Raw genomic sequence first — 25,373 nt, 5'->3', positions numbered from 1 at the left:
TCCTCTGGGGGTTGGAGGATCACAGCTGGGACCTGGCAGGGCAGGAACAGCACCTGGTGTTGCCTCAATCAGCCCTTGCTCTGGAGGAGTCATCCTCCTCCTCATCCTCCGAGAGCTGATCTTGGCTGGCCATGACACAAATGGTGTGAAGTAGGGATGTAACACCTGACTTAGTTTCTCCTTATATGGCGAACAGGACAACTGCCCACAATGTGTTCAAAATTCTTGACCGCAATGCAAAACACATTGCAGAAATAATCCAGCTGGAGACCACTTTAAGTGCCCTGGCTCAGTGCTAGGGAATTCTGGGAATTGTAGTTTCTGAGACATTTAGCTTTCTCTGCCAGAGAGCACTGGTGTCACAATAAACTACAATTCCTAGAATTCTCTAGCACTGTGCCAGGACAGTTAAAGTTGTCTCAAACTGGATTATTTCTGCAGTGTGTTTTGGATGAGAGCAAGATTTTAGGGCATTAATACTGATTTCAAGAGTACTTTTTTGCACTTTTCTTCAAAAATGTAAACCAGAAAAATGAATTTTCTATTGTTTTATCATACACACTAGTAAGAATTACAGCACTGGATGAGCTATTTGTGATTGTTATGAACACTGATCATCAGCTTTCCCTTCCCTCGCTTGCTGTGTGTATGAACTTATATCTTCATGAAAAGTTTTGCATAGACATTTTGCACAAAATGCACAGGCAAAGGGAGGGAAAAACCACTTGGTGTTTCACTCTTCAACCCTGTGTGGTGTAGTGATTTTAGTGTTGGATTAGGAGATCGGGGTTTGAAGGCATGGAGACCCATTGGGTGACTTTGGGCAAGTATCAAGGCACTTGCAAACCCCCTCTGAATAAATTATGACAAGAAACCCCAGATAGATTCACCTTAGGGTTGTCATAAATGAAAGATGACTTGAAATCACATAGACAACAACATGTTTCATTCTAGCACAGTAGGTGAGGTATCTTAGTGGTGCTGGAGTAACTTCACTTAGGACTCTTTCCAAACAAATTATATGGAGAAATGGAAGCTTTCTATGGAAAACTTTGCCAGGAATAGCTACTGCAAAAGTCACTGTGACAATAACTGAATATCATCAACAGGTGTAGGTCTTAACTTCTGGTTTGCAAGATGTTTTGGACTTTAATTCCCAGAAGCCTAAGCCAGTCTAAGAGATCTTGGATGTTGAAATTCCAAGCATCGGAGGATCAAAGGATGAAATGCTGGTCTTCATGATAGATCATGCTTTTATCCTAGCACCCTCTCCCCTAGAAAATTAAAGTGAAAATTCCAAGTTGCAAATAGTTGGTTGAGCAATATTAAACCAACACTGCCCCAAGCAACAGTACCACACATGTACTTCAGATTACCTTTATAATAACTACAGAAAAAGGGTGGTTTTAAAATCAAAGCTGAAGTTGAAAAATCTTCTGAAAAAGATCAAAATAGTTACATTTTGGGTTCTTTGGGGAAAATTCCCTTCCCAAATCCTATTTTTCTGACTATAAAATGTTTATAGGGAAATACTGAGATCTACCACACATGCTCTCAGCATCATTGAAATTATGGGAGCTGCTTATAAGCACAGAAAGCCAGTTCCATATATATATTTTGGTTATCAAAAATAAATGTCTGTCGGTCAAAATAATCCAATAAAGGAAACACCTTTTAAAAGATTACTAAGGATGCTTTCATCATAGCATTTTTGGCTTTATTTTTCTATGTAAAGTCTATCCTATCAAGAAAGAGATTGTATTTTTTTTTAATGTTCAGGACAGAATGATAAGCCAGCAGTTACTGATTCTGTTTCTGGAGATGAATGTTTTAATGCAGTTCAAAAGGACCACTAAGAATGTAATTTTATGTCCTTTGATTCTAAGTATCTTGTATATCACAAGAAGCCTGATAAAAGCATAGTATGAAACTCTCTTTGTAAACATTATTTCCATATTTAAATTGAGTCTACTAAGATGTGAAAATAATTTTTCAACTACATGAGATTTCATTCTGGACATAATCTTCATAATATTGGTTACACATACAAAAAATAATAATGTTTTGATGAAAGCAAAAAAAAAAAGAATAACTAAGTTTAAGGTGAACTTCAATTTGCTATCATCAGGGGTTTTTTGAATATCAGAAAACTGCTATACTTAGGAGTAAAGGCTTTGCTGCTAGTAATGACTACTTTTCTTTTTACAAAAATATTTAGGGATGGTTAAATTTCTCTATTCTTGTTTCTACAACTTTTAAACTTATTGGAGAACAAATTCATACTAATTTCTCTGGATGTATGAATCAGACAAAATTGCATACACGAGTGTAGCTACAGAAAGAATATTTGCATTATTTGTTCCGAGATTTAAAAAGAAATGGGTGGGAACTTCCATTGGAAGAATAATAGGCCAGTGAGAATTTTATGCAACTTTCTCTTGTTTTTGGTGCCTCAAAATGTTGCAGAAATAATTACATACAGTGTTTTCTGTATAGGAAAAAAAAGTATTTTGGACAATAAAAAGTATTTTTCTTTAGAGAACAATTTGTGTACCACACGTTTGGATGTTTGAATATGAGGAAAACATTGTAGAGGGATATTTGCTTCTTTCCTAAAGCAGGAAGACAAGCCAAAGGATTTAATGCAAAGTCTGAACAGATTGTGTCAATAAGGCCTCAGGGAAATACCGATGTAATCATACTCCAAATTTAGGCTCTAACTGCAGAAGCAGGAAAAGAAGAAAATGAAAGATTCTGATTCTGGCTGGAGTCCAGGATAAACTGATCACCCCCCCCCCCCAAAAAAAAAGACCTTTTGTTAATTGTAAGTGACTGGAGAGCAAAAATGGGGAAAGGAACAGAATAAAAGATTACAGGAAAATTTGGCCTAAGACTAAGAAATGAAGCAGAAAACTGACTGAATTTTGCAAGGCCAACAATTTATTCATTACAAGCACACTCTTCAAATAACCCAAGAAGTGACTGTATACTCTGACGTTACCTGATAGTCAATACAGAAATCAAATGTGCTACATAACTGAATGCAAAGTATGGAAAAGCTTCATTCTCTGCAAAAAACAAGACCAGAAGCAGATTGATACAGACCATGAAATACTAATAGCAAATGTTAAAATAAACTTAAAGAACACTAAACAAACCATTGTTCCAAAATAAAGCATGAAGAACATCCCTGCAGAATTTAAAGATAATGTGAACAATAGATTTGTATTATTAAGTTTAATTAAATAGAAGCCAAATGAACTTTGGACTGATGCCAGAGAAAAGAATGCAAAAAGACACTATCAGTAGCAAAAAGGAAGCAGAAACATCAATACGTGACAGTTGAAACTCTTCACACAGGTAAACACAGACAAGAAGCAAATGTAAAAGGTGACAGAAATAGAGTCAGAACTTTGAATGCAACTGTTGAATAACTTGTATGCAGGGAAAAGGAGAACTACTATAATATTCAATGCAGAGCAACAGACAATGATATCAAAAAAGAAAGAATAAGAAATCTTTCACAAGATCTGAGAAACAGAGCTGCTTGACTCTAAAGAGACAGAATGTACTCTAGTGATATGCCCTTTCAGATTGGAAGTGTTCAATATTCATTTCAGTCTCCAAGAACAGTCACATCAGGGATTATAGTAGCCACAGGATCATTGCAGTAATTTCCCATGCAAGAAAAGTGATGCTCCAAATTCTGCAACACAGACTTTCACCATATATGGAACAAGAAATGCCAGATGTCCAACATGGGTTTAGGAAAGGGAGAGGCACTAAGGATCATACTACAAACTTACATTGGATAATAGGGAGCCCCAAAGAACTTCAAAAGAAAAATCAGCTTGTGGCTTATAGATTACAGCAAAGCATTCAGAGGATACTATGGACTGTTAACAAGATGAATAAATGAGTCTTAGAACAAATCAAGCCTGAACTCTCCCTAGAACTCAAGATGACTAAATGGAGACTGCCATACATTAGCTGTATCATGAGAAGACATGACTCACTAGAAAAGTCAATAATTCTTGATAAGGTAGAAGGCAGCAGGAAAAGAGGAAAGTTCCATTACATGTGGAAAGACTCAATCAAGGAAGCCATGCCCCTGAGTCTACAACCCTGAGCAGGGTGGTCTCTCATTCCTATGGTTCATAAGTCCAAAGTTGACAAGAAAAGGTACAGTGGACCCTTGTTATACGCTGGGGTTTGGTTCCAAGATCCCCCGTGTATAACAAAATCCGTGTATGCTCAAGTCCCATTAAATATAATGACATAGCAAAATGGTATCCCTTATAAAAAATGGAAAATCAAGGTTTGATATTTGAAATTTATACTTTTTTTGGACATTTTCAAACCGTGTATGCTTGAATCCGTGTATAAAAAATCCGTGTATAAGAAGGGCCGACTGTATATATATAATTGGTCCAGACAAGAACTGACATTTCTACACAATTACATATGTGTGGAAAAAGTACACAAACACATGCATTTGGGATACATATACAAATGCATATAAATTTTGAGACATTTCCCCACATATTGAAGAAGCACATCACAAAATCTGGAGCATTACGGAAACTGGGCAATATTTGCTAAATCAAGTGTCTATGATCAGGAACTCTGAATTATGTTGGTACATGTTTAAAGATGGACCAAATAAATATTACCCCAGCCAAAGCTTGCTGTTCCTTCAACATTTGGAAAAAGTTTTCCATCAGTGGCCACCACCTGATGACCTGCATTCATTTACCAAACTGATAACTGGAATAGCATGATTACCATACACAACTAAGCTGTGACATGCTTTGCCACATTGCCACTGTTACTCGATAAAAGCCATTCTAAAACCTATATCCCAAAACCTCATTCCAATGAAGAAAATGGTGAGAGGAAAGAAATGGATTCCAGTCTTCCTTTTATTTATCGTCAGTGTTTAAACTGATTTTTTCTTCCAAGAGCTCTATGCTTCAGAGAACTGTATATCACACTATACTTTTCACTATGAATATCTTCTCGGGGGGGGGGGGGGGAGTCATGCATTTGTGATCACAGTGTTCACATCTGTTTTTTACATTGATCAGGAAAAATTCAAAGTATCCATTGGAAACTGGCAAGGCTGACATCAAGATTATCCTTGTGAAGCCTGCAAATATTTCAATAGGTGTATTTACAATCCAGTATGCACCATGTACTCTCAGATGATACCACTGTAGATTTTGCCCACCCAGTCAGAATAAAGAGAAAGATGTAAAAAAAAGTATGAATAAACTAAGGGCCACTTTATTAATCATTTAATTCTTACATGCAGCAGGAATGCTTATCCCCTCTCCATCATGTCAAAAGTGAGCCACCCCTGATCCCAGAGGCAAAGTAACCAATGTAGCTTGTCACTGGTTGGTCTATATCTAGGAATCCTGCAAGTCCTGAGCCCTAACAGAGCAAACCAATTGAAGTTTTTCCTTCCACATCACCAAGACCAATGAAAAAATGTCCAGAGAGCACCCATTAATTATTGGTCAACATTTCACTTTCCTGCATTAACCTGCTCAAAATGACCAAATACGAATTGTTATATGAAAATGTTGAATTAAATAAATAAATAACTTTTAACATAATCTATTTAAATTGTATTCAAGCCAATATCTCATTTTAAAGCATCATTTAAAACCAATCTTTCCATAGTACCATGTTGAATCAACACAAAGTATGGAAAATACCTTCCCTCCCGTGAAGAAGCAAAATTCCTACCTGGCATCAAAAAGGTGACCAGCCAAAGTTTAAACTAATCTATGCCCAAAGTCTTTTTTAATGTAGATTCTCACACCTAGAGCTGCATTTATTTCACACTACAGTGCTAAATATTATGTTTGTTTTGAAGATTGTGCTATCTGTGCAATTTATCAATTCATAACCTGAAGAGAATCTTACTGAAAATAGTTTTAGAAACATAAAATCCTTCTATAGCAATTTTGAATACCTGTTATCAGCAAATATATCGCCTGAAAGCTCAAAATAAGGACACAGACTTCTATCATATTTCCCCCCAAACCCCTTTTCTCTTTCTGCTGCTGCTTCAGATATAGCACTAAAATATGGGTTCACTTGATCACCTTACTCTTGCAGGATAGCCATGAGGAGAAGTCTGGAAGCTTTTACTTCCATTTTAAAATAATTATAACTTACAGTTTGCAAAGCCTAGACAAACTGTGATTATTCTTAACTATAGTTAGTTGAGATAAACCAGCTTTGAGCCATAGTTTATGATGCTGTCTTGCTTCAACTAATCAAAGTTTGAGGTGGGTGCGGGAGATGAAAATGTTTTAGCATTCAAATGACACACAGATACGCTTCTTATCTCCTTGTAGATGTACCAGAGGAGAAGAGGGAAGGAATGGAGCATATATCTGAAATCTGGCTGAAGGTTGTTCTCTTTTTATATTAATACTTTATTTATTAAATTGTAAAGCATAAAATCAAGCAAAATTTACAACAATCTTATCCCCTACTATACCTCCTGGCCCTCAGCAATTAATTTTACAACAATATGTGAAAGAATGGTGTAAAATTAATTCTTGCTCAGACCTCTAGCAATCAAATAAAATCTAAAGTTATAGTAATAGAGTCTGTAATGTGATAAATCACCCCAAATCGCCCAAATTAGTCCTCTCCTTCAAAGTGCACTTATATTTCCCATTCTACTCTGTTTTTATCTTGAATACTATTATCAGTGTTTTTATTATCAACAGATTAAATAAATGGATATCAATTTAAATAAAATGCATCTGGTTTATTTTGGTTTATTTCTTTACTCATTAAGATATTATGGGACTTTTTTCCATAATAGCTAAAAAACATATCTTTTTATATCATACATACAGTGAAAGTTACAATCTATGAATCTTACTTTGTGCCACAATATTAAGCATTCATCTAATTGGATCTGAAATATGGCAACCATGAACAAAACCTGATAGGATATATATAATTTTATATTATTCAAACTTCCTACTAATTCTACACTAAATAGCTCTTTGTCCTAATTCAGCAGGGAGACTGGGTATTATTATTCTACTTCTGTACTGCTCTTTCCAGGTTTTGGAACTCTGAAAATTCTCTGTGAATCTAGAATGTTTTCACCTTCTAAAATATTATTAAACATTCTAGTCAGTCTAGGTGTAAGAAAAGTCAGGAAAGGAAAACTTATAAAAGGCTGATGAAAAGTAATCTGGTCTTGGGACTGTGCTATACTTTAACTGCCTAATTATTTGTTTTACCTCTTCTTCATTCTTGTTTGCATTTAATTCTTCTCTATGTGTAGACAAGAAAGGCTTAATCTGAACTTTACTAAGTTTTTATTGTCATCTGTACTAGGATTTTTTTTTAAAGAATACAATTCTTGAAATTAGTCTGAATTTTTTTTTCATTATAACCTGCCCATCAGAGCTTTTGTGACCTGTTCTTTAATACACATATTCTTATATGCACATGTAATAATGCACATGTCTTATTCTTTTGATTATGACATCACAAGTGCGCTATTGGCACACTACGGCAGCTGCCAACAGCCTGGAACCCCTATTATTACAATATTTTGATTCACATATAAGGCAGGTTTCTTAATTTTGCCAATCTCTACGTTGTATAATGTTGCTTTGCCTGTAGTTGTTTGCTGACCAACGCAGGGAATAACGAAACCAGACACAGAGAACTGGGTTATAAAATGGGCAGCTTTATTTAACTCAACTTTGGCTCTGTACAGATGGGCGCTACTGTGCGCCCTCATCACATGCAAGGGGCGGCACTTCCAGATGTCCCTCGCCCCTCGCATGTGATGAGGGCGTCAAAATGGCAGCACCTGTACAGATGGGTGCTGCCATTTTGACGTGATGGACGCTTAGTGTCCACACATTGTGGCACCATTATGACATCTACGAGTGTGCTATTGGCGCACTGCAGCATTATAATTGTGCCGCAGGAACCCGCTTTTTGCACATTTTTTTCACTCCACGGGGAAGTCCCACAGTCTGAAGGCTGCGTCTTCCCCACAGAGCAAAGCAAGGCACCGGGTCTGCCCCCACGCCTTATTTAATTTTATTTCTTTGAGATCTGCAAAAGCCGGGGGGACAACCTCATGCAGAAATAGCTGGCGGATGGACTGATCCCAGATCAATTCCCCAGTTTCTCCTGGGTGAAAACACCTGAGACCAAAGGGCAATCCAGAAGTCGGTTGCTCCCTGGCTGGCCCGCATCTGGAAGACCAATCCAAAACTCCCCCACTTAACCCGCAAGACTTACGTGAAGGTTTAAATTTCAGACCAGCCCCAAAGCAAGTCTCTTTACTTTCCTGTTGAGTCACAAAATGTAAAAGTCAGTTCCAGAGATTTACCTTCACCATTTAGGAGGGCGCCAAGGTGTTCATGTGGACCTCTATCTCTCCCTCCCCCCCAATCTATTTATGACCACACCCCAGTCCAATTGTCAAAGTCCCCAACTGACAGTGTGGGGTAGGCAAAACAGAACTCTTGGAAAGGGGAGAAAATTCCTACCCTGCCCCAAACTGACCAGACATTAATCTCACACTGCTGTGAGTATCGGGGAGAAGGATTATATATTTTAAAGATCCTGTTTGTGTTTTTCCGCTTGTTTTTCTATATCACTCTGTATCACTTCTGTCCCATTCACTGAAAATTACTCTGAACTTTTTGAGACTTTAACACTACATGTAGGACTCCCCACTATATAGCATCCCCTTCTGCAAATTTATTTAATTTATCCAGTGTTTTATCCAGTCTTTAATAAACAAAAACTTGCATCAAATGGAAAGGAGCTTCACAAGGGCGGCTGCCGCACAGCAAAATCTATTCAGTTTGACACCACTTTAACTGTCATTTTTACATGGATGTGTCATTTGTTGTGGCACCAGAGTCCTCTGACAGAGAAGGTTAAATATCTCATGAAACTACAAATCCCAGAATTCAGTAGTACTGAGACATGGCAGTTAAAGCAATGTCAAACTGCATTAACTGTCCAGTGTAGATGTAGCCATGGTGATAGCTACGGGAAAAGGCAAGGGGCTCCTGCCAGAACAGTAATGACAATTCTAGATTCTGTAGCCCTTTGGATACAAATATAAATAACTTTGGTTGCATCTGCACTGTAGAAATACTACCATTTGACACCACATCATCTGCCATGGCTCAATGCTATGGAATTCTGGGAACTGTAGTTTTGAGAGTGCTGGTACTACAACATACTTTAATTCCCAGAATTCCATATTGAGCCATGGCAGTTAAAGTGGTTTCAAATGACATTATTTCTGCAGTGTAGATGCATTCCTAATTTGTTAGCTCTTTTACTGAGATGTAGTTGTGTGTTATTTAATGTGCATAAAAGTAGTAAAACATAGAGACCATATGGGGGGGGGGATAAAGTTTACTTTTTTCTTAAAGTGCATTTCTTCCATGTGTAAGTAAAGACATTCATTATCAGTAAAGTACATTTTACTAGTGTCTTCCCATAAAACAACTGGAAGTATCCACCTCTCAGCATTAAGCAGTCACATTGACATTTGCAATAATTGAAACTGAATTTACAACTATGCAAGAAATTGTAATTGCTTTCATGACATAAGTATCATGGAAGTCATTTTGCCTCAGTACAGATTCACCACTTATAATGAAAGAAACATCATATTATCCACTTTGATTCACTACTACATTTAAGGTTTGAATCTAGGGCAGGTTGTAAAATGTCATCAACATCTACTAAGTACTCCTATTACCAGATTCTTTGGGGATTTTATTTTAACAATTAATCAGAATGGGAGAAATTACATAAATCATATTAGTACAATCTAAAATCCAGAGTAGTGGGTGAACATAATAAACTATTGACCAATTCTACTTTGATTGTGCTTCATAGTCTATGGATGTCAAAATTTTGTATGTAAAACACTAATTGGCTAGAGAAAATATTCTAGGTCATGTCATTTGATTTCAGAGGGTGACTGAGAGAAGCAGAAGGAGACATCGAATGTTTAAAGATTAACTTTTTGCACATTTTCAGCTTAACAAATAAAAACAAGAACAAATACTGAATCTAGAACTTGGGAAGCTGCTTTTAAAAACATATTTGCTATTACTTACTATTATAATTTCATTTTTGAAAGTAACTATTTTATTCTTCATTTCTCAAAAGTAATTAATTTTGAATTATTTTAAAAATATCATTTAATTATTAAAGGTGTTGGCGTGCAGATGCCCAACAGATGGGACAGACTTTTGGTTTCTTTTACTGTAGCCAAATCTGTTCCGTATATCTTTTCAGTCATAATTTTTCTACTGTTATTCAGATTTGTTATTATAGATTGGTTCTAAATTTAGACATGCTATAGTAAATTGGTTAAAGCAGATTGTATTACAGCCTCCACCCCATGGCATGCTTTCGGCCACCTAAAAATGCTACACAAAAGCTAGAAACCATGCTGGATGGAGAAGACTGTGGTATGAAGGTATGGGGGGGGGGAGTCCCTTAAAACTGGGTGTGAATGACTTCTCCCAGTTCAACTGGTGTAGATCTATCACTCCTACACACACATTCTGATTTACTCAACAGGGCCCCTAACTCAATGTGTGTAGCAGAAGAACTGTTATGGATGTGGGACATTAGTCATCCTAGGTCTAATCTGCACTGCAGAATTAATACAGTTTGACACTGCTTTAATTGTCATGGCTCCATCCTATCTAATCTTGGGATTTGCAGTTTGGTGTGGCACCAGAGATCACTGACACAAAAGAATAAATATCTCATGGAACTATAAATCCAAGGATCCCATAGCACTGAATCATAGCAGTAAAGCGGTGACCAGCTATATTATTTCTGCAGTGCAGTGCAGATTAGACCCTAGTTGCACACATCTGAACCAGGATCCAACCCTGTGTTCAATATGCATTTACACTGTATTACACGCATGATGGTGCCACTATTGAAATGAAACAGTCACCAGTGGCTGTCCATCCAGGCAATAATTATAACAACAGAAGCTGTTGTAGGGCCAAAAGTAATTTATCCAGTCTCTGAATACAATCAAATAAAACATTTATGTATTGTTTATGATACATCAGCTTTTTGCTTTCACTGAACTGAACCTAGATGGTAAGCAAATAGTGAATCTAATTCAAGCTTACTTTCAGAAATGTGTTGTGATATCTGATAAAGTATCTACAACAATTCACACTTTCAAAAACACATACTTGATTCCATCTAAGCCAAAAATCAGTTCTCAAAAGAGGTATATAGTGGACCAGGTTATATGGCCACTTCATGGCCAAATTTATAAAACACCAGTAACCTGGTATTTCAACTCTTTCAAAAGATAGCTCCAAACAAAAATAATTCTATGTTTTTCTAATACTGCCAGTGTTCATAATAAAGCAGTAAGGAATGTAAAGGACACTGGCTTCACCTAGTTATGTCTAAAGCAAGTTTATCTATAGCATTTGGCAAATACTTCTTACTCTTGACTTTCAGTGCTATTATTCTAGTATGATTCTGCTTACACAGACACTGTCAATCAAGTAAAATGATATGTTGGATTTCTAGTGTACAGACATGGACTAAGGTGAAATGACTAGTTATCATTATTTGAAAAAATAAAGATGGATTTATTCTCTAGACTCTGTGCTGTACAAATAGAGTGAATTAACAATCTACAGCACCCCTTATTTCCAGTGTTAAGAGAATATTTGTATAGGTGGTATTTGCTGCAGTCAAAGGCATAAGAGGCCTGATTAAATCCTCACAAAGCTAGGACTTGCTGGGATAACCTCAGATGGTATTTAGAAAATGGAACAGCACATGGAGAGGAAAGAACCAAACTCACATTTCCCTCTTTGTATTTTTAGAATTTTTTTTAAAAAATAAATAAATAATAGCAGAGATCTTTTAACATTGTCTCTGTGAAATGGATAATGCATACCTTATTAATTATATATTAGATGCTGGTTTGTTATATTCAAACTATGATTTAAATCAGGGGTTGGGATCATGTACCACTCCAGTTGTTATTGAATTGTAATTCCCAAGAGCCCTAGCCAGAATTCCCAATGCAGGAACACTCAGAGGGACATATGATTTTCTGTACTCATTTAAACAAGCCACAATTTTCCAGTTTGGATGTGATGGTGATTAGTTTAAGATGAGAAGTGGAAACTTTCATTCTCTCTAGCTGGTGAACAAGGAGGATAGTTTAGATATGAGCACATAAATCTGAGGCGTGTGCCAATTCATTCACATAGTAGAAGACTATGGCTTCCTCTTACATTTGAATTGGACTGGCGTTTCTCATCATTTATCAGAGTATTTGCATTTATCTGTCCATTACAGGAATATATATAGTGGGTACTATCCATGATGGATATGCCATATAATGGATGAATTATGCATTCACATAATAAATCTGTTCACACTCAATCAGTCCACTTCTTCCATTGAAAGAAAATAGAAGATCATAGATTAATATATTCATATATTTCCCATCTGAGAAATTATACAATATTCTTACTGTAACCAAAGATATAAATCTTCATAACTTTCATTTTTTCAGGGAAGAATTTCAGAGTTTTTCTCCTTACTGTGAGACAGTCATAAAAAACTGGAGAGTTTTTGAAAACTGTATTCACAGTTTAGGACTAATGCTATGTAAAAATGTGTGTGTGTTCAGAAAAAAAAATATATTATATTATATTTCTTTATGGAAAACAATGCTTCTCTATCCTGTGCAGAGATGTTATTTTCTGCACAGAGAATACTATTTTTGTTTATGTGCAGAAAATTAGTGGTGGCTGCTCTACAAACAGTATGTTTGCATTTTATTTAACTTCCATGACTGCAGTGAGAAAGGGGCTGGTGTGATAATCTCCCTAGTGTTGCTACCTGACAGCTAACATCTGTAGCAGAATAGGAATCCAAGGCCTCATTAAGACCCAAATAATTAAAATTAAATAAATTCTACTTCAGATGCATTCTAGTTCAGCAATTTCAGTGTTTTTAAACAGCATTTTATAAAACACTGAAATTATATGCACAGGGAAGCCATTAAAATCCACAAACACCTGGACAACCTCAACAGGAAAGAAGAAACTCTTAAAATGAACAAGGGCGGGTTCTAGACTGCCGCTTTGAGGCGGTCTGCCGCCGCCGCTGCTTGCTCCGTGCGGGAGCCTCAGCAGCCAAACCACGTGGCTCCCGCACGGAGCAAAAAAGAAGCTCCAAAATGGAGCTTCTTTCAGCGGCGCACTGATGACGTCGCGAAGCGCCAAGGGCGCATTCGTGACGTCATTAGGGCTGCGCGACGTTCGGACACTCAGTGTCTGATACGTCAATATGGTGCCGGCCATGTAGAAGGGCCGGCGCCATATTGTACGGACACAGTCCGTACTAGACTCAGGGGCGGCTAGAAGAGATGCCCCTTTTTTAAAATGGGACATCCTCCGGACGTCCCAACTGCCGGTTTGTAACCGGCCCAGGTTTGGCTACCAGTCCTGAAAAACAGCAAAATCAAGACTCAGCAAATGCAAATGACAAACCACCCAGGGTCAGGGATTTTCCCAGCAGACAATGATCACTAATTAAGCAGATACTAATCCTCTTTGCATATCCTCCTACCCTGAGGCCTTGCCATCAACAACAGAACAATATACAGATTAACATGAAAATCACTCCTCCCTACCCAGGGTCACATAGTGTGTGTGTGTGTGTGTGTGTGTGTGTGTAAAACTCTCTTCCACACCAGCATTCCCTGAAGATGCCAACCACAGATGTTGGCAAAATATCAAGAATAAACTTTTCTAGAACATGGCTACATAGCCGGAAAAACCCACAAAAAACTATGGATGTCAGCCATGAAAGCCTTCGAGCCCACTGTATATGTTTGTGAAAAACAATAATAAAAAATTTACAGAAAGGGTGAGAGTGTGAGACTGAATTCAACATGGTGCTGGTACAACTATTGGGATCTTCTCCCTTCCTCCATAGCTCTGTGTGCTACCCTCAAATCAGGATTTCCCCTTCTTCCACTTTCAAGAACTAGTAATGGGGGCATTATGGGAATGTTGTGCATGAGAGAGATATAATTCTCTCCAGGTTTTTCTGGATTCCACCATTCTGTCAGCAGTGACACACCTTGGATCCTCTCTGCGGCTAATAGTTAGTTGCATGCTGTCACTGAACTAGATTAGAGTTTCTCTTTGCCATTTCTTATTTCGGTGTGCTTTAAGTATGTCTTCAAAGAAAAGGACCTAGTAAGACCTAGTATGACTTAATGAATACATAATCAAAGCATTCACCTGTGTTAATTCATTGCTGTCCACGAGACCATTGTTGTCTGAATCATAATATTTAAACATCTGATCCACCAATAATTTCTTCAAAGCCATTTTATCTTCGAAACTTCTTCCTCTTGTTTGCAGCATATATCTTCGGTTTTGTAGATCCAGCAGAAGATTTTTCATCTTTTTGTAGTCAACAGACTTACAGTTGTCCCCTGTCAAGATAACATCATATTTAAGATTATTTGGACTAACATTAAAAAGGAGGTTTTCTAGAAAAAATAGGTTAGCATTACTAGTTAACACAAATGCTACAGATAAAACCTGACCTTTCAGCATGTCTAAATATGCTGAGATCTAAACCTACATATCAGAAAAAATACACAAGAAAAGATAGCAATAATGTTGGATTTTAAAAAGTGGGGTGGAATTTTCAGAAATGCTCAGTGCAAATTGAATGTATTTAATCTGAGAAAGACATTTAGTAGCTGAACAAACAAGCAAGGGTGTAGCCACACTGTAGAATTAAAGCAGTTTGACACCACTTTAACTGCCATGACTATCCTACAGAGTCCTGGGATTTGTAGTTTGCTAAGGCACCAGATCTCTGTGACAAACAAGATTAAATACCTCACCAAACTACAAATCCCGGGATTCTGTATGATAGAGTTTTGGCAGTTAAAGTTGTGTCAAACTGCTTTAATTCCACCTCAACATTAGGAGGAACTTCCTGACAGTAAGGGCTATTCGACAGTGGAACAAACTCCCTCACAGTGTAGTGGCGTCTCCTTCTTTCAAGATCTTTAAGCAGAGGCTGGATGGCCATCTATCAGTGATGCTTTGATTGAGAGTTCCTACATGGCAGAGGGTTGGACTGGATAGCCCTTGTGGTCTCTTCCAACTCTATGATTCTATGATTCTATGATTCTGTAATGTGAATATACCTCTAGAAATATGAACTGATTTTTAGAACAATTTGCAAAAAAAAAATTGTTTTATAGAACAAATTGTTTCAACACATAAATGCCAGTAATAATAATAATAAACAAACAAACAAACAAACATGATAGCCAGAGGCCTATATAATTGCATCCATACATGAAAAACAGATTTAACTCAGTTGATGAAAAGCATAGGAATAACAAAAGAAAATAACTTCAAATTCAGTTTGAGAGAAAAGTGAAACTTCCAATGAACTTACTGAACAAGAGTTCAATTTTATACTTTAAAATGTCAATACCATTACCTAGGCAATCGTTATGCATGCAAGTTTTACTCACAGAATTCAATCACTTCCTAATGATGACATTTTTCATATGTCTCTGAAAATAATTTCAGTTCTAAAGTATGAAGAATGGGTCAATTACAGGAGCTAATAAGGCTCACAAACAGAAGTAGAAGGGAGATTGAGAGAACTGTCACCATTGACATGTCAAGTTTCTCTGGCATAAATGATGTTATATGGATGGGGGGGGGCAATCTTAATTAAAAGACATCCGTTACACTCATGATTTATTTAAAAATAGCAATTAAACACATACAAGGAAATGTATGGCCAATTAATTCTGGTATAGACAGCATCCATTCTTAAGATTAAAAGGCTTGTATTGATTAGTGAACAACCCTGTGTGCTTGAGTCCACTAAATGCATGATAGCTACTCAGATACTTCTGATCTCTGTAGCAATTCTGGGCATAAATTCCTTTGTGAAAGAAAGAAAGAAAGAAAGAAAGAAAGAAAGAAAGAAAGAAAGCACCTCATGGCTTTTTTCAAAGGTTCTATTGTTCAATTCTAGCCAGAATTTCTAGCTGCTGAGGAAGGATCCAGCCATGACAGACCATATGATGACATACTCACTTGTGCTTAATGCCCTTGACATGCCTTATACTGTCTATTGACTCAGTCACTGTCATCATGGCATCCATCCCTGTGGCTGCCACCATCTATGGTTTCATGTTACTATCTTATCTTCAGAGTCAAGCAATGTAAGAGGTAGTCTGCCAATTCCTTTCCTTGTTGTCAATCTGTCTCTTTCCCTATAAGAAAATGAAAAGCTACTCCCTTTGAATCTTTTCCTCTGCCCCTTTTTTTGACACACACATACACAAGGGGGCCAATCCCAATGTTGTTGTTTTTTACAGGATGCCATTTCTTGATTGTACCTGATACAATAATCATTTTAAGAATAAGAAAATATTCTCATTCTGCATAGTCCCCTCTCAGTAGTTAAAGCATACACATGTGTGAATGCTCACACATACGCATAAATACATTTGTGTGTTGTTTGTTACCACAGTATTATCTCATTTCATTCAACAATGAAGAAAAAAATAGATTACAAAATATGGAACAAATGAAAAAAAAACAAATGAAACAAATATGAAAACAGGGTTATTTCTTCAAAATATGTCAAATAAGATAGAAGAGATCAGAGAAATAGTTTTTCTGTAGCTCTCTACTGGGACAAATATCTCCCAAGGAAAGACATCTTGTGTTTGTATTGTTTTATTATAGATGCCATTGCTGAGGATGTAGAGCCTGGAAAAGTTCTCTTTTGACTACAGTTCCAAGGATCCCCTAATTCAGCATGGCAACATGAATTCTGTGACCTATGGTTCAAAAAATAACTTTCCCAAGATTTGGTTTTGTATATATATTAGATAAGGTAGCCATATTTACGCACCCTATTTTGACAGAGTTGCTTGGAGCAGTATAATAGCTGTAATTTCTTTCACTATGTATCTGCTCACTGCCTGCTGCACATCTTTTTGTTTTTGAATTACAATCTGGGCCATGCTAGTGAAGAAGCCATCCAACATATTTTCCATTTCAGCCAGAAACATATTCAAATCAAGTCAGTATCCAAACATCCAACCACTTTGAAAAGCGGTATATAAATAAAAAATTATTATTATTATTATTATTATTATTATTATTATTATTATTATTATTATTACATGAAAGCCAATTATTATTCTCATAATGCACAATAACAATGAAGATAGCTTAGTGTACAAGTGGGGAAAAACACGTTTTGAGCTAGATCACCTACATCTTACACACATACAATTTTATTTTTCATTTCTAGAGATCAGGTAGCCAATGTAATTAAGATATTCTCATTTTCTCCTATTTCCCACAGAAACATCTGTGAACTCCCTTGCCTGTAAATAGTCATTTCTCTCTCTCTCTCTCTCTCTCTCTCTCTCTCTCTCTCTCTCTCCCTCCCTCCCTCCCTCCCTCTCTGTTCTTCACTTGTGTGCACAGAAATAGCATTTGGCAGTTACAGAGAGAAAATAAAACACTAATTTTAATAATTCCTGGAGGTTTTAAAAGAAATCTCCATAATAAATTATTGTTTTGGTCTGAGTCCACAAGACAAACCAACCAAGAGTTAGCAGCAAAATAAAAGGCAGGGTGAGAAAGTATCAGACACAGTTATTTATGTAGAATTCAAGGAATGTTATCTATAATCTGTAAAGGATACATGCATTTTATTGGCACATTTAGGTATGAAGATCTGACAAACATCATTATAAATTCCATTATAAATGTTCATTACAATTACAGTGCACCCTTCCCTTACATGGGGGATCTATTCCGGAACCACCATCACCCACGCGTAAAGGAAATACTGCGTATGGTAGAGACCCATTGAAAACAATGGGGCTTGTATCTGTGGCATAGTGTAGTGTGCATGTCATGGGCGCACATGCCATTGCCTCTTCCAGTGCGTGGCTTTCAGCATAAACTGAAAGCCACATATGGTGTGCCTGTGTATGATGCGGGCACACTGTATTTCATAATTTCCTTATGTTATAAGGATATTTTACTTTCTGTGCACTGCATACAATGCAGGGGTGTCTCTGCATCAGGTGAAACCTGGTGTGGGAGACAGGACTTCTGGGGTGGGCAGTTCTGGCCCTGGCCTTCTGGTGAAGTTTCTGGAAGTCCAGGGCCAGAAAACTGTTCGTGGGGGCTGAAGCCATGTCCCTGTACCCCCAGCAGAAATGACCAATGCCCGTGCAAGCCCATGGAGCACTGGTGCAGCCTGGTGATTGCCAGTGCAGACCAAGGAGCATCAGTGCAGGCCCATGGAGCACTGGTGCAGCCTGGTGATTGCCAGTGCAGAGCAAGGAGCATCAGTGCAGGCCCATGGAGCACTGGTGTAGCCTGGGGAGTGCCAACACAGCCTGTGATGTGCCAGGGTGGCCTGGGGAGTGCTGGTGCAGGCCCGGCAACACTTCAAGGTCTGGGGATCATCCGCAGGGGGCGGGGAGATGACTGGTTGTCACCCCCCCTTCTGGGGTGTCACCTGGTGTGGCCCGCACCCCCTGCATCCCCCAATGATGCTACTGATACAATAATATATGATTTATTCTTCTGCAGGCAATATGCTAACATTTTATTTGTAGTAAAGTGTTCTATAACATGTATTTATTTCAATTTTAGTGAATGAGTGATATCCTTCTTTGACTGGCAAGCTACCTTGGTAGCTTAGGAAACTTTCAGGAACTATACTGATGAGTGTACAATGTACAATGAGTGAGGCTAGTACAAGAGAGTACAAATGCATTTACCTTTACCTCCTCTCTCATACAGACAGACAGACAACATTATGCTCAGACGCACTCCCTCACCAGGCACAGACACACACACAATGGCATACTGATTGGTTACAGAAGAGGAGTGGACTATTGAAGTTTCTGAGTGATGGATAAATTGGTGACACTGTTCAAAGAAAAATAATTGGACATTTAAAAAAAAGATTGGAAATTATTTTTGTCTTCTATGAAGAGGAAGGAAGGGAAGTTTGCAAAAACGGAGGCTTGAAACAATTTTGTGCAATTATTCAGGTCAGAGGTAATACAAAAATAAGACAGCATTTACTAAGAAATCACATACTCTGAGTGTTAATATTTTCAGGCATGGGAAGTGGGAAGTCAAGTATCATTTGTGTCAGTGGTGTTAAGTGGGTTTGTGTTTATTGTGTTAACTGTTATAGGTGCATATAGGGGGAAGGAGTTTCAGGAAATGTGGGATGGAGACAATGTAGATTAGTTTGTTTTAAGTTATGTTTGTAGTTTAGTGTGAAACTGTGTTATGTTTGTAACTGAGTGTTTTTAAATTATGTATATTTTGTATTATTTATATTTATACAAACACAAGCACATCTATGAAATCAATCAATTAATGTCTGACCTATGTTGCACAGTTCTTCCAATGTGGTTGTGCGTTTGAACAAGGAAAGAAAGCAAGGAAAGTGATGTGAGTGAGAAAGACTTTTTGGAGTTTGGGAGCAGAAAGAAAAGGTTACTGGACTGTTTTTCTTTTACCATCCTAGGTTGGATAAGTATGCAGAGAGATAAAACAACTTCAGTCTTGGTATTGCTGAGAGGAAAGAGTTTCCTTTTCTGACTTAGAAAGAGTTTTTTTGTTTGTTTGTTTGTTTGTTTTTGAGGGGGGAACAGAAATCTTGCATGTGGCTGTAAGGGGTCACCTCTACTTTCATAGGTTGGGAGTGAGAAACTGAAGCCTGTCCTCTACATTTGATAGAAGCCTGGTGGAGATGGCACAGCAGAAGACAAGCTGTTTCTTTCCTTTTCTCTTCCCCCACCCTGCCCATGTACTTTCTAGATCTGGGAAGCCTGCTGGAGAAGACACAACAGAAGAGCTGAGCTTTTTCTTGTCTGCATGCTCCTTTGAAGAGGAACTATCACCAATTGGCAAGACAACTCACCCCAGTCAAGCCCCTCTTGGGATCAGCAGTTTCTTGTCTTTTCTATCTGGACAGCATATGCCCATTTCTCTAGGCTGGAAAAGGTAGGCTCTGATGTTTTATGCTTTAAATATCTTAAATTGGTGGTAGGTTGAATAAAATTGCTACCTTTGTGGCTACTTCAGCTCTGTTCACAGACATGTTCCTGGTCTCCACTGATTCCCTACAGAACTAACCTCCCTACTTTATATCAATTTATATCATAATGCAAGGAATGCAACTCAAATGTAAATCAAGATCTACTTTTTTATTTCATTCATCCCCACTGATATAGACACTGCTCTGTTTGACATACTGAGCCAGGAAAAGAACAGTATTGATCAGTGATAGGGTACATGACAGTGGAAAATGTACAGGTGAAATTGATCTTGATAAGAACTACTATGGCCACTCTTCTAGAAATTAAACAAGGATTTTGTTCATTCCACTCAAAATATAAGAATGCCACTGCTTCAATATATGCCAATGCTCAGGTTATGTAAAAATTGTTTATGTGGGAACTGTATTCTAACAAGTGGAGCTATACTGAATAAAAGACTAAATGATTGTGCAGTTAGATGAAACTCCTAATGGAAGATAATATGGCTAACCTTTCCATCTTGTGCTCTTTTTGTATAATTTTCAAAGGTTTCTTCAAATGATTCATGAGTTCAAGCAATTTGTGTTTTGCTTCTCACCCATCTATGCCATAATTTGCTTTTCAATACTTGTGATTTATGTCGTCTTTTTTATTGGCTTCAAATAGTGGCTAAGGTAATAAATCCACCTTTTCCCCTCATACACATGGAGAAAAACATTATGACACTGAGCCAGCAAAATTGTCCTTTTTTACCCTTATTCTCTATATGAAATAATTATTCAAAATGCATGCTTTTTTATAATATAAACTTGATGAAACATTTTCATCTCCTTAGCTTCAGCAATCCATTGTTCTCGTTTGGCAGTTACTTTGGAGACAGCTACAAACCAGATATAAAAGTGCTGTTGTTCTCACAGGTGAACTTTAGGATATTATGCCTAAAAAAGTGCTATATTCTTCAAGGGTGGCAAATGACATGGGCACCAGAGTCCAATTCTTTCCACGTCTGCAAGTTGCAACCTTCAACATGGCAACATAGACTTTCTCTCGGAAGAGTGACTAGAAGTGACATTAAAGTCCATCGCACTGGCCCTGGAACGAGCCTGTAGCGTTCCAAAATGCAACATTCTGGGGACGGGAGGTGGCGGGGAACACATTTTATTGCACAGTGAGAACTCTACCACCACCGCTGAGCATCCCCATCCCATTTGAGATGCATCCCAGAGGGGGCGATTTTCAGGAACACTTGTTCCCGGAAATCACCCCCTGGGGAACACATCCAGAACAGATGGGGATGCTCGGCAGTGGCAGCAGGGTTCTTTCTGTGTGATAAAATGCATTCCCTGCCGCCTCCCATCTCCAGAATGTTCCATTTTGGAATGCTACAGCCCTGTTCCAAGGCCAATGCGATAAAGAACTGTGTTGAAAATAAATTTATTGGGGGTATATTCTGGGCAGCAGGATAGGGTGGGCAGAAGTGTTTTTGGCCATTGGGGAGTTTCTACATGAATTTCTGAGTGCAGTCCCTGGAGCTATAGTGGGAAGAAATGGAAGTGCACTTAAAGGAGATTATCACACAGTGTAAAAAAGTAACTTACCACTACTGAATTAAATTCTAATATAGGCTGCATATAGATACTGTCACATGCATTTTGCCATTCACACTGCTGGCTGGGTGCACTCGGGTTACATCTGACTAGAATCAGAGCCAAGCCAGCTTTTTTTCAAAGCTGGCAACTTCCCAGCTTTGAAAAACGGTGGCAAAATGTGTGTGATAGTATCCTGAAGCAGTCTGAATTAGAATTCAGTTCTGCAGGGATTTTCCTGACATGTGTGATCCCTTGATCTCTGGATTAGGGAAGTGGCCAGGGCAGTGGACAAGATCACTCTTGATCATCTTCTCCCATGGTGTGGAACTGAACTGACCTCCTGATCCTCTTAGGAAATGGCAGCAATGAAAAAAGTGCTACTGTGACAATGGCAGAAACACTGGAGAGGCTCTGACTGAACACAAGCTATAGCATGGGTAATTTTGCCCCCTGCTGCTCAATTTGTGCAAAAAAAATGGACATGAGGAAGGGGATTTGGAGGTTTTGAAGAACTGGAGGAAGTTTCAAGGGCTGCAAATCTAGGGTGCACTTTCTATGCCCATGTACTACTTGTGCCTATGGGCTATATTTCCCCTGCCACTCCACTATTTGTGCTGACAGCATCTGTTCCAAAGTAAAACAAGCACGTAATAAAGAATGGGTTAAAATTGTCCTCTACTTGCATGCATGAGGTACAGGACAAGGATTCAATGTTATTCAACCAAACTCTCAGTCTGCATACTGCCTTAGTATTTGGGAACAATAGGAATCTCTGGTCAGTGCTATGGATCTCTAACATAGGGGCCTCTGGGCACTTCTGTTTGCACATATCAGACCAAAATTAAGGGCCAGAGCCTTGAAGCCACCATCCCAAGGTCAGTTTGAGGGAGTATGATGCAACAATGCTCTCTTATCCCAGAAAGTGGTACTGCTGTTTGTCTATTCTGCAGTGATAACAGTTGTAATGAAAGTAACACTACAGCCTCACAGGTTCACACTGTAGAAAGATGGAAATACTGCTCTGCGCTATCAACTGGCATTCAACTTTCATTGACAATAATACAAAAATACTAGGTGAATGGGTGATGTAGCAAGCAATGGCTGAGGTTATTTGCCCTGGGGAAAACAGAAAGCTCTTCTAGAACATGGCCACATAGCCTGAAAAAACCACAAAAAACTATGGATGCTGGCCATGAAAGCTTTCGACTTCACAGAGCCAGTATCATGCAGTGATTTCAGCGCTGAACTATCTCTGGTAATCAGGGTCTGATTCCTCATTTGGCCATGGAAACCCACAAATCACACACTTCCAGCCTCAAGAAATCTTGTGACAGATTTGCCTTAGGGCTGCCACAAATTGGAAATGCCTTGGAGGCACACAACAACAAAACAGCAAAATATAAAGAAAGCAAGAACCCAAGCAATCATACAAAAACCAGAAAGTGGACTTTTCTCTTGTAAAACAAAAGCACAAAGGAATTGGATACCTTGTTTTGAACATAATTAGTGCTCCCTGAAATCTCCTGAAAACACTATCAAGACAAAACATGTGCTCTCCATGTCCTTTGTTTAACACTGACTAACCTTCAATGTGGTAGTAGCACAATGGTAATAGTAGGGGCTGCAGAGCCTGGTGCATGGTTGCCAATGAAACCCACATCTCCTAGAAGTTGCCCACCCCTCCTTACAGCTTGAAAGTAAAGGTAGCAAATGTTTGGCTGGAATGGACTAACCACAATAATATATACTGGAGAACGGTTCATATGGTAACAGAACACTATTTTTACATGAAAATATAGAAGGATTTTAAAAAGATATAAGTAGAAAAGATGAGCAAAGACAATCACATTTGTGGTTTACACTGACGGATCATTTATCCTAAATTATGTGCATTACTAAAATAGTCTTTTCTGAAATCCAATTTACCACATCAAAGCAATTATATATGCTCAGTCCCAAAAAGTGAACAAGAATCACACACCAATTCCAATTTAAGCAGCTCATCAATAATATAAATTAATGACTGAGACCAAATACAAAATGTAGAACAATCAATAAACAGAATAAACTCGCAATTATTTAAACTGACATGCTTTGCCAAATAAATCAATTAGATGGCATGGACAGCATTAAGATTTTTTTGCACTGTGGGGAAAAATAAACTGAATAATTTTGAACACTTAGAGAAAATAAGATGCTACTTTCATTCAACAGAGAACAATTTCAAAGCTTGTTTCATAGTTGTTTGTGAGAGTAGGTTTTTATTATCTTGCATAGCTGTTCAACATTGTGGTGTAAAACCAGATAAAGAGATGAGTTAACAAATGTTGGAAGAATGATCACACAGGTGGTTCCTGTTCCTAGGGCAGAGTCAAATGATCATATTACAAAAATACCAAATAGAACTTAGTGAATACTTATCTGGCTGTAGGAAGCTTTTGTCATAGAATAATCCCCTGTTTTGTGAATTCTCCAAAATGGCACAGCACCAGAGAAACAATCTTTCTTCACCTGAATTTGCAGGAAGCAGCAGAGCTTATAAAGTCTCTCCACCTCACTCCAGCAATTCTGATCAAGGTTACAATTTCCCATGCTGCTGTTAGCAAAACTGGAACACCAACCTGTTCCTTCTTACTGAACTGATGCTGGATCAACATCAATATGGAAAGATCCCTGGGCAGCAGGTTACTCAGCTCATGTTGTGTGCTTCAAGTAATTTCTGATTTATGGTGACCCTAAAGTGAACCTATCATAGGGTTTTCTTGGGCTTGCCCAAGGTCAACAGTGAATTTTCAAGTCTGAGCAGGCAATCAAACCCTGGTCTCTAGCTTCATAGTCCAGCACTCTAACCACTGTGTTATTGCTGCTGTTAACCACCTTCAAGTAGATCTTAACCCATGGTGATCACTACACCAAAAATAAATCCACAATGACTTATCACTCACCAGTTATTTAATCAGTAGAAATATGCTATCATGTTAGAACTTCCAAGTTGTCTTGTGCTGATAAGTTGTTGTTGTTGTTGTCATTATTATTATGATTGTTATTGTTATCATCATTATCACTATTTTATTCATTTATATCCCACCTTAGTTAAAAACATATAAAAAAACTATACAAAAACCTCAATGCACATACAGATAAAAAGGTTATTTAGAAAGCTATTAAATAATTTATTAAATTAAAACAATAAACATTTAACACAATCAAATTCATTAAAAGGCAATATAACTCATAAAATAGTTGTTTGAATGCTTATTTATTTACTTATTAGTTATACCTTCTTTGGGTTAGCAGCTGAGTCCAATGGATTTCTAATCAGTTATACTGAATTCAACTGAATTTAATCTTAGTAAATGTAGGTGGGGTTATAACCTCCTTTTAAGTGAAGAGGACCCAACAAAAGTATTGTTTTGGAATAATCAGTTATGAAGTAGAGTGGGCTTGGATGTGACTCCAGAACTGTACAGGTATTCCTATTCAAGAATCTGTGTAGAAGAATGTCACTTCCCATGTAAGATATATTAAAGCTGTGGCTTATTCTTTAATCGTTAACTATCATAGTAATAAATTGGTATTAATCAGACTTCGAA

The 25,373-nt window shown here is 37.8% G+C and overlaps 1 protein-coding gene across 3 annotated transcripts in view; it reads right to left on the bottom strand.

Annotated features, from left to right (window-relative positions):
- Positions 1-25,373, bottom strand: part of FSTL5 (follistatin like 5) — a 420,360-nt gene that overhangs the window by 182,997 nt on the left and 211,990 nt on the right. For all 3 annotated transcript variants that reach the window (XM_042470475.1, XM_042470477.1, XM_042470476.1), the window contains one exon: positions 14,352-14,548. In XM_042470475.1, the coding sequence (XP_042326409.1) occupies positions 14,352-14,548 (197 nt within the window). The remainder of the gene's footprint in view (positions 1-14,351; positions 14,549-25,373) is intronic.

The sequence above is a fragment of the Sceloporus undulatus genome, chromosome 5 (assembly GCF_019175285.1).
Source record: "Sceloporus undulatus isolate JIND9_A2432 ecotype Alabama chromosome 5, SceUnd_v1.1, whole genome shotgun sequence".
Taxonomy (NCBI): domain Eukaryota; kingdom Metazoa; phylum Chordata; class Lepidosauria; order Squamata; family Phrynosomatidae; genus Sceloporus; species Sceloporus undulatus.
Note: the sequence above shows the minus strand (reverse complement) of the source record. Positions and strands in the feature narration are given on the sequence as shown.